Here is a 10,513-nt window from a genome sequence, read left to right as displayed (position 1 = left end):
TGTATGCGTGGTCCAGTGGAGGGGGCCGACGTATGAAGAGTCCACGGTATCTGCAATAGAAGTCTGCAAGGCTGGTGGGACATCAAGAAGGGTCTAGTAAATACCTGAGGAATTCGGGAAGCTTTCACCGGAAAACGCTGGAGGGGTGCCTGGGTGGCCTTCAGCTCAAGACATGATCTCATGGTTCCTGAGTTCGAGCCCCACATGGGGCTGTGTGCCGACAGCTCAGAGCCTGGAGCCTGCTTCAGATTCTGTGTCTCTCTCTCTGCCCCTCTCCTGCTCAGGAAAACACACACACACACACACACACACACACACACACACACACACAAATTTTTAAATTGAAAAACAAAAATAAAAAAGAAAACGTTCGATAAATGATCTGGGCAGATTAGGCATTCACCTGAGAGCAGTGGGAAGGTGGCAGCGAGCAGGTGGGATGTTCCAGGCAGAAAAACTGCTCCTACAAAGTTTGGAAGAAAGAGCAATTCTAGATGGCTGAGGATATGAGGAGGTTGAATGAGCAATTCTATCTGAGAATTTAGAAATGGGAGAAATCATCGATGGATCTTGAATGCCAAACTCAGTAATCTGAACATTTTCTTGAATACATTCACACCTCACACACAACCCAAGCAGTATGAATATCCTGGTACTTTGTGTTTATCCCTTGTTTTGTCCATCTTTATCCCTTGCATTCTGTGTCTTAGTCCCAAGAGCTCAATAAGGGCCATGGTATATGAGCTCAGGAAGTATTTTTTGAGTGATCAGTTTTGAGTTTTCGAAAAGCAACTGGTGGTAATAAGGAGAGTGGGTAAGAAGGGAGAAAAAAGCTGGATGTAAAAAACCATCAGAGTTCCAAGTGAATTGCTTGCCCCCACCTTCAAATTTCCCTCTATCCAAGGGTTGAATTCTGGCACATCAAGCCATTTCCAATTTGGGTCTTGTTTGGCCAGCACCTAAAAAAATTAGTTGTCCTGCATTTTAAAAGTGGTAGGTTTCAGGGCACCTGGGTGGCTCAGTTGATTAAGCGTCTGACTCAATTTCTGCTTAGGTTGTGATCTCATCGTTTGTGGGATTGAGCCCTGCCACAGGCTTTGTACTGACAGTGGGAAGCCTGCTTGGGATTCTCTCTTCCTCTATCTCTGCCCCTCCCCTGCTAGTACATGAGCACTTTCTCTCTCAGAATAAACATTTTAAAACAAACAAATAAAAGTGGTAGATTTCTGGGGTGCCTGGGTGGCTCAGTTAAGTGTCCAACTCTTGATTTCGGCTCAGGTCATGATCTTATGGTTCATGAGTTTGGGCCTGACATCAGGTTTCATGCTGACAGGGCAAAGCCTGCTTTGGATTCTCTCTCCCCTTCTCTGTCTCCCCACCCCTACTCTCTGTCTCCACCCCCCTCCACACACACACACACACACACACACACACACTCTCTCTCTCTCTCTCTCTCTCTCTCTCTCAAAATAAATAAACTTAAAAAGAAAGTGGTAGGTTTCACATTTAAACAATAACAAATAACAAAAGATTTCTGTCTTCTTTTGAAAAAATTGACCAAAGCTTTGACAATTTGGGGCCCTGAATTTTTTCAACAGCTATAGGATGGAGCGGAATAGCTTCTGCTGCTGCCTTCAGACAGGTTAGACCCTCTCCAGTTTGTCACATTCCACGCCACTCCTTCCATCAGTCCAAATGAAGCCAAATACCAGTTGCCATTTACTGTGGTGCTTCTGCTTTATTTCCTTACAGTGCACTCTTGTTTGGCCTTGAAGGCATTTGAGTGACCCATCTTTGTACTAATCTATCCTGCCTGGTATCTGAGGAATGATACAATGAAATTAACATTTTAGAAACATTATTCAGTGCAAAACAGACTGAAGTGAGGAGCTGCAAAGCAGAAAGGAGGAAATAAACTGGCAACCTGTTGAAGGAGTATTTGAAAGAACAGCCAGTATTAATTAAAGATTGGATGAAAGTTGAGGAAAAGGCAAAACACAACTTCAGAGTTTCCTGGCTGAATGACTAGGAAGATGCCACCAATATAAACAAGAAATTGGAAGAAGTGGAAAGTGGAGTGGCGATCAGTATCTTGCTATCTCCACTATTTTCTGGGCAAAAGCCATGAATTATTAATTCCATAATCTTCCAGTATTTGTTAGATATGCATTAGGTGCTCAGGAGACTACTTGAATTGAAACTCTGATCTCAGTTGGGGAGGGGGGGTATATATATCTGATGGTCTAGGGGGAGCAGAGGGAGAATTGGAATGCTTGAAGGAAATGAATTAAATTGTGAGACCTAGGGGCGCCTGGGTGGCTCAGTCGGTTAAGCATCTGACTTCAGGGCATGATCTCATGGTTCGTGGGTTCGAGCCCCACATCAGGCTCTGTACTGACAGCTAGCTCAGAGCCTGGAGCCTGTTTCGGATTCTGTGTCTCCCTCTCTCTCTGACCCTCCCCTGCTCATGATCTCTCTCTCTCAGAAATAAATAAAACATTTAAAAAATGATTTAAATAAAAAAAATTGTGAGACCTTAGGAATTTTCTCCAGAGTGGGTGTTCCTGGGGCTTGGAGGCAGTTCACCCATTCTGGGGAAAAACTTATGTCAAAGTCCCAAAGCAGAGCAAGAATTTGGCATGTAGAAATGGAGACAGAGTGGAAATGGGGTTATTCCAGGGGAGAGGGGGTTAAAATCAGAGACTGGGTGGCAGGACTTTTCCAAGAATATGATGGAACAGCAAGCTCTTGGGTAGGGGATTGGGCAGAGGATTTTGGACAATGAGACTGGGAAAGTTGGAAGGCTTCACTTCATTAAACGTTTTTGAAAGCACATCACTTAAAAGGAGAATAAATATTCAACTCAAACCTCAAACGTTTTTAAACTTATATGTACAACTGCAGTAATGTTATGTCCTTGATAAAGATTTATATCAAAAAATAGAAATTAAACGGCCACCTGACTGGCTCTGTTGATGGAGAATTGGAACTCTTCTTTCAGGGTCGTGAGTCCCACTTTGGGCGTGGAGTTTACGTAATAAGAAATATATTAAAAAATGCGGGGCGCCTGGGTGGCTTAGTCGGTTGAGCGTCCGACTTTCGCTTGGGTCATGATCTCGCAGTTCGTGGGTTCGAGCCCCGCGTCGGGCTCTGTGCTGACTGCCAGCTCAGAGCCTGGAGCCTGTTTCTGAGTCTGCGGCTCCCTCTCTCTCTGACCCTCCCCTGCTCACGCTGTCTCTCTCTCTCTCCTAGAAATAAATAAAAATATTTAAAAAAAAAAAAGAAATATATTAAAAAATGGAAATTAAAGGGGTGCCTGGGTGGCTTAGCCGGTTAAGCGACCGACTTTCGCTTAGGTCATGACCTCACAGTTCGTGGGTTCGAGCCCTGCATCGGGCTCTGTGCTGACTGCCAGCTCAGAGCCTGGAGCCTGTTTTAGAGTCTGTGACTCCCTCTCTCTCTGACCCTCCCCTGCTCACGCTGTCTCTCTCTCTCTCTCTCCTCGAAATAAATAAAACATTAAAAAAATGGAAATTAAAAATGATTAGATCAAAAGTATTTGCGTACTTTCTTCCCTCCTACCCAATGTACTGTACCACACACACCACTTCCGAGACCCTGCTGTAATCAGAGAGTCACTGTATGCTCTGACACACAGGAGGGACATGGTCTCTTCTATTTTCTCGAATGTGCAAACTTTAGAAACTGTGATATTAAGGAACTGTGATTTTAGGTAAAAATTAAAACCAAGAAAACAAAATTACAAAGAACTGTGATTACCTTGGAGAGCTTTCCACGTGCCTGGATCTGCCTCAGTGTTTTATACTTAATTCATTTAATCCCCAAAGCAACCCTAGGCTGTAGGTACTCTTTTTCTGAGATGATATTTTTATTTTTATTAAAGCCTGAACTTTAATGTCTATTTATTTATTCTTAGAGGTGGAGGAGGGGCAGAGAGAGTGGGGTAGACACAGAATCCAAAGCAAACTTCAGGCGCTGAGCTGTCAGCACAGATGGGGGACACGAACTCACCAGCATGGAGATCATGACCTGAGCTGAAGTCATTTGTTTAACGGATTGAGCCACCCAAGCGCCGCAAGATATTTTTATCTTAAGATGAGAAAACTGAGGCATAGCAAGGTTAAGGCACTTTCTTAGAGTCACACCTAAGTGGTGGCGCCATAATTTGAATCCACCCAGCGCAAGAGCTTAACTACTACTGGCGGGGATGAAGGTAGGGAAGGCACTGCTTTTTCTCTCCTGTGGCCTTGGTCAAGGCTCTCACCAATCCGAGCTGTCGTGAGGGTGCTAGTCACAGGGCTGAACAGGCAGCGGGAACCCACTAACAGCGAGGCGGTGTCTAACGCGGTCAACTAGAGAAGGTGAGTTTATATGCATGGTCCATACCATCAGAGGCTGAGGCCCACGACTGCGCAGGCGCAAACCGATGGGTTTGGTTTCTATGGTCTCCGGGCGCGACTGCCGAGGGAAGGTCTCGCCTCGCGGTCGCGCGGCAAGAGTCGCACTGCCGGCGTCCTTTACGGCAGGCCTCTGCGTCGCTCGCTGATCTTCCGGTAGCCGCCGTCAGCAAGGAGACGAGGGCGTCGCAGCGGGACGGTAGGGGCTGCGTTTGTCCGCGGGCAGTTTAGGCAAAGAGATTTATTCCAAGATGTCTTAAACGAATTTCCTCTTGCTTTCTTGAGTGTCTGCTTTCCAAGGCCCGAACTCTGGGCTTGTTTTCTGAGTTCCCAGGCCCATGCGCCCACAGGCCAGGGTCACCGAAGTCTGTAGACCGGGTTTCTCTCGGATTTCTGCCGGACTAATGCTTTGGCCTTCTGTTTCTTAACCCGAAGTCCACCCACCTTATCCTGGCTTTCAAGGCCCTGAGTGATGTCGCCCCGCTACCTTCCACCCCCTTTCGTTCTTCATCCCGACGTGCGCTCTGCGCTCGTCACTCCTGGATGCTCGGTGTCCCCCAGGCATACCCAACACCTCCGGCTGTGACTCGTGCCGTGCCTTACTGGAATGTCCTGTCCACTGACCTTCACTTGGCAAAACTCTACCCGTCTTAAAGGCATTTTGCAGTCTCCTAGCTAGAGTGATGCTTCTCCTTCCAGCTCTTCACCCTCCTGTTCTTTGGGTTCCCAGTTTCTTCTGTGTCTCCAGTCTAGTGCTACGTTGCAGCTGCTGCTCTCCCCCCATTCCAGTACCTTGAACGGTATTACTCAGTAAATGAAAGAATGGATAGAAAACATAAATTCACCTGTAAATCTTTATTGACATTTTTTGTGCTTCATTCCAGTCTTTTGCAATTTTTCTTGAACATTGTAGACCCTTTATCATTTAGCATGTATGTTCTTTGTATATTATCTGTTTTTCCTTTCGTCTGTCATAGTCTAGTACGTGGATACTAGATTTAATGATCCATTTCCCTATTGTTGCACACGTAAGTTATATGAAATTCTTTTTTTTTTTTTCTCAACAGTTCCTGAGTCCCTACTTGGTCCCTGCCCTCAAAGCACTCATTGTGCAGTAAGGGAGACATTCAAGTTAATCCATTACAGGGGCATGAAAGGCAAAGTATTCTTAATGGAAAGTTGAGATGCTGTGTGAACACAGATGAGGGACACCAGATTCAGGATGACGTCACAGAATCGTCATCTAAGTTGATACAGAGAGAAAAATGTCAAAAAAAGATGTTTTTGTGCTTGGGCTTCTTTGTTCTTTTTCAGTTAATTTCTTCAGACCTGTCTCAAAGAATTGGGATTCCTGAGTCAAACCATAAACACTCTTTGATTAAAATGACCTTGTCAGTACAGTGATGATTTTTATGCATTGTTTTTTTAGGACTAGTGTTTTTTTTTCCCCAGGTTTTATGAAAACAAAGATATTGCACATCTACTATAAACTGGAAGAACCTGTCAATTGAAAAAAATTATTAATGAGAGTATGTTGGGAGAAGAGCGTATCATAATTATCTCATTTTTCTTAGAAATTTCTCATTTGATTGCACTTTTATGGCATTATTTCTTTTTTATTTTCCATTTCAGCCATGCCTTTCTTTGATGTGCAGAAAAGGCTGGGCCTTAACTTAGATCATTGGATGACAATCCAGAGTGCTGAACAGCCTCACAAGATTCCAAGTCGATGCCATGCTTTTGAAAAAGAATGGATAGAATGTGCGCATGGAATTGGTGGTACCCGTGCAGAGAAAGAGTGCAAGATAGAATATGATGATTTTGTAGAATGTCTGCTTCGGCACAAAACGGTGAGGAGTGGTGGAAAAGGGACCTGAATTTTTTCTTTGTTTCTTAGGGCTACTTTCAAGTGGTTTTAATTGGTTGGCAAGGGCTTGACCAATGTGAATTGGCAAGACTTTCGTGGTGAAGCAGTTTCTCTATGTAGGTACCATGTCAAGGAAGGAAGTTAAATACCTTCAGATCTGAGGGGGTGTGGGGAGGGGGGTCTGTCTGTTGTTCCTCAGTGTTTTTCCTCATCTTCTACCTGTAGCCACCAGGTTAGAAATTGCATGTGTGTATGTATTTCCATTTTTGCAGTTGATTATAAAGTAAAAGTTATCAACCATCCTTGGTTGTTTGTCCTTGAACATCTCTGGGTGAAAATGTTTCAAATGCATTGAACGGTCATTGGAGAAGAGGTTAAAGCCCTGCAGGTCTGTTGCACTGAATGTGATACAAGAATCTCTGGATTAATTTCTGCTCTGGGGAAGATGGAAATGTTAGATTGCTTTAGGTGAGTCTGACCAAAGAGGCAGGGGGAAAGGATGTTGACAGCATGGCGTCTCCCTCCTCGAGAGTTGCATGAGCTCCATCACATATAGGCCTTTGTTCTCCCTTAGAGAGGAAATCTTTGGGTAAGGCCTGTTATTTTGCCTATTTCTGTGCTCCAGGTATAACAAATAGAAACGTTTTTATGACTCCCAACTCCTTGGAATTCAGGAAGGCGGTTTAGGTTTTTAATTTCCTATCTTTTAACATCTGCTATTCCAAACTTGGAAGGAATTAAAGGGCATCAGGTATTAATTTTGTATTGCTCACTGTGGGAATATTGATGAATAAGTGAGTAACATTGTGGTATTATTGAGGGACAGTGTGAGTGGGTCATGGTTAGCCACCTACCAAGCTGTTCAGTTTGCAGTATGTCTTAACTTCTCTTCTTGTGGGCCCCAGTTATTCATTGCTCAGATAAAGACTACTCTGCATGTAAAGTTTATACCAAAAGAAGGCAGTGTGGTGAGGTGGAAAGAACATTGGATTGAGAGTTAGGAGAACTGTTTTATTTATTTATTCACTCATTCATTCATTTATTACCGTTTATTTATTTTGAGAGAAAGGGAGAGAGAATCCCCAGCAGCACGGAGATAACAGCACAGAGCCTGCTATGGGGCTCTATCTCAAACTGTGAGATCATGATCTGAGCCAAAATCAAGAGTCAGATGCCTTAACCAGCTGAGCCACCCAGATGCCCCGAGAGGTTTTTTTTTTTAATGTTTTATTTATTTTTGAGAGAGAGATAGAGACAGCATGAGCAGGGGAGGGTTAGAGAAAGAGGGAGGTACAGAATCCAAAGCAAGCTCCAGGCCCTGAGCTAACTGTCAGCACAGAGCCCAACGCGGGTCTCAAACCCACGAACCATGAGATCATGACCCGAGCCGAAGTTGGACACTTAGCTGACTCTGCCACCCAGGCGCCCTCTGAGAGTTGGGTTTTGATGCTGGTTCTGCCATCACTAGTTTTGTGACTTTGGGCAAGTCACTTCCCTTTTTGGTCTTGGTTTCCTTATCTGGAGATATTAAAGAGTTGCTCTCAGGTCACTTCCTCATCCTGTGAATTTGTAAATGGATCTGTTACTTTTTTAGATGTCACCCTAAATGATTAGATCTTTAGCCCTAAGTGAAGATACTAGTGAATCAGGGAATTAGAATCAAGCGCTGTTCTAAGTTCTTAGCATGTTAGAGTGGATTTATTTCACACACCAATCCTATAAGATACGTTATTACAATTTTTCCACTATACAATTAAAAACTTGGGGCAAAACCAAAAATTCAAGGCCATTGGCTAAGGTCATGTAGCTGGTAAGTGGTGGAACTAGGATTTGAACCTGGCAATGCTGGCTCCAGAGCTTGTGCTTGTATCCACAACACTATGTGGCGATTTGTTATAGCTCAGAGAAAGACTGGACATTAGTTGTTGTGGTAGCTGAATCATGACTAGCCCTCTGTTGAGAGGTTCTTTAATACAGAAATGTTAAGAATACAGTCTTTTATGTTAACTATGCTGGAATTAAAAAAGGAATGCAGTCTTTTAAAAATGCTAATTTGTTTTTAAATTTATTTTTATTTTATTTATTATTATTTTTTAATTTTCACACAAGGTAGTTAGCATATAGTGCAATAATGATTTCACAAGTAGAATGCAGTGATTCATCCGCTACATGTAACACCAGTGCTCATCCCAACAAGTGTCTTCCTTAACGCCCCTCATCCACTTAGCCCACCCCCCCACTCACAACCCCTCCAGCAACTCTCAGTTTGTTCTCTGTATTTAAGGGTCTCATCTGTTTTGTTCCCCCAAAATGCTACTGTTGAGGTCAGTATTTAGGACACCTAGAGTTTTTTCTTCTGAAGTTAAACCCTGACTGATTCTTTAAGGTTAATGGTTAATTAACCTTAAGTTGGCTTAGTATGAATATACTAACTCTTCATGCCTTTGTGAAAACTTATTCACCAAAAAATTATTTATTGAAGCACTATTGTAGGAATATACAATAGTAAGCAAAATAGCAAAAAATTCCTGCTCTTAAGGAGCTTATATGGGGTGTCAGAAAATAAACAAGTTAAAAACAACAGTGTGTCAGGTGTTGATAAGTACAGTGGGGAAGATAGAGAAAGATAGAAAGCACTGTGGGAGCTCAGTGGATACTCTTTTAAAGAGAGTGGTCACAGAAGAGCTCAGCGATACAAGACATTTGAGACTTCAAGAAAGTGAGCCATGTGGATGTGAGGGAAGAATATTCTGGTTAGAGGAAAGAGCAAGTGCACAAGTCCCTGAGCTGAGGCAGAGAGTGAGGGAAAGTATTAACGCATAAAGTCAGAGGTAGGCCTAGTAAGGCATTATAAGGAAAGATTCAGCTGTTTTCTCAGTAAGATGTGAAGCCATTGGGTTTTGAGCAGAGGAGTAATGCAGTCAGGATCAGTGAGTGTTTTCTGTATCGAAGAATCCATGTGAATTACAGCTTTCATATGGTCTTGTACAGCCTGGCTTTCTTTGGTTAGAAAGCTACCAGTGTCTGAGCTGAGAGACGTGGCAGAACTCAGGGCTCAGGAGTGACTGATAGCTGAGCGCATATCAGATCTTTATTTCAGTGTGGTAAAGAGAAACCTCGAATAGGCTATTTCTGCTTCATTCACACCCAGTGAACAGTCAGCAGCAGCAGTACCAACTTCACAGACAGGTCGGGAGTGTTATCAGCTGCGAGTTGATCTCGTCTTTCAGTATTTTAAGGATTTAAGTAGGCACAAGTATGCCTCTTAGATTTTTTCATCTATATTTTATTATTGTTTTTGTAAATACCTGGATTCCTGTACATAACAGGAACATTTTAATTATTTTTAAAGGAGGTATTATTATTCATACCAGAAATTTAGTTAAGGCTTGGGGAGTGATTTCAAGTTATTTCTTTAAAGAAGGGTTTCATCTCTAAGGTTCTCTAGGATGAAAAGCTTCCATATTTTAAAAACGAAACCAATTTTCACTCTGTTTCTCTAGCCCTCAACTTTGTGGCACCTATTTCTCCCTAGTTTAAAAACTTCTTTCCTTTGACAGATGAAACGTCTGAATGATATCAAGAGGCAGCGGGATAAACTGATAAAGGAGGGCAAGTACACGCCTCCGCCTCACCACTTGGGCAAGGAGGACCCTCGGCCCTGAGCAGAGCTGCTGCTGATGGCTGGAGGCTGATTTTCATGTTTTCTCTTCTCCGCTGGAAAGTTCATTTACTGAAAATTTCTTTGTGAAAGTGTCTAAAAATAAAGGATTGCTCTATCCTATTATTCTATTTTCTCTTGGATCATACTTGTCTATAATGAAATTGCAACCTATTTTTTCAGTTAGGAAAAATGCCTCTACCTATGCCTTAAAAAATAGCACATAGCTAATAATAAGCAGCATTTAATGATGCTTACTACAGACAGGTTATTTCAGATATGTTAACTGGTTTAAGAAATTGCAGTAATTCTTTACTGCTTTCATTCGGGTTTATTTTTTGACACAATACAGACTTGGGATGGAAGGAGGAGGCAGTAGAGAGAGTGGTTGTGTTTACTGTAAGTCCTGTGAAATCTAACTTTAAGGCTAAGAAAATGAGAAATTCAGATAATTTTGAAGAAGCAATACCATTGTTTCAATTTGCTATCTTATATCACCGGTATGTTAGTACTTAAAAAAATTTTTTTTAATGTCTATTTATTTTTGGGAGAGAGAAAGAGCAAGCA

At 42.6% G+C, this 10,513-nt stretch overlaps 1 protein-coding gene across 1 annotated transcript; it reads left to right on the top strand.

Annotated features, from left to right (window-relative positions):
• Positions 1-4,518: 4,518 nt before the first annotated feature.
• NDUFS5 (NADH:ubiquinone oxidoreductase subunit S5) lies at positions 4,519-10,077 on the top strand. Its single transcript, XM_039244438.1, has 3 exons — positions 4,519-4,617; positions 6,051-6,268; positions 9,846-10,077. The coding sequence occupies exons 2-3, from the start codon at positions 6,053-6,055 to the stop codon at positions 9,948-9,950; spliced, it is 321 nt and encodes a 106-aa protein (XP_039100369.1). The 5' UTR covers positions 4,519-4,617; positions 6,051-6,052; the 3' UTR covers positions 9,951-10,077.
• Positions 10,078-10,513: the final 436 nt, after the last annotated feature.

Source organism: Hyaena hyaena, unplaced genomic scaffold, assembly GCF_003009895.1.
Source record: "Hyaena hyaena isolate Hyena2069 unplaced genomic scaffold, ASM300989v1 scaffold_237, whole genome shotgun sequence".
Classification (NCBI taxonomy): domain Eukaryota; kingdom Metazoa; phylum Chordata; class Mammalia; order Carnivora; family Hyaenidae; genus Hyaena; species Hyaena hyaena.
The sequence above is the reverse complement of the archived record's forward strand: the minus strand, read 5'-3'. Positions and strand labels throughout refer to the sequence as shown.

Bases quoted from the DNA above. Each gene is read 5' to 3' on its own strand.
- NDUFS5 (XM_039244438.1), top strand. From the start codon at position 6,053: ATGCCTTTCTTTGATGTGCAGAAAAGGCTGGGCCTTAACTTAGATCAT. The intron at 6,269-9,845 runs GTGAGGAGTGGT...TTCCTTTGACAG, and splicing joins GTCTGCTTCGGCACAAAACG to ATGAAACGTCTGAATGATAT.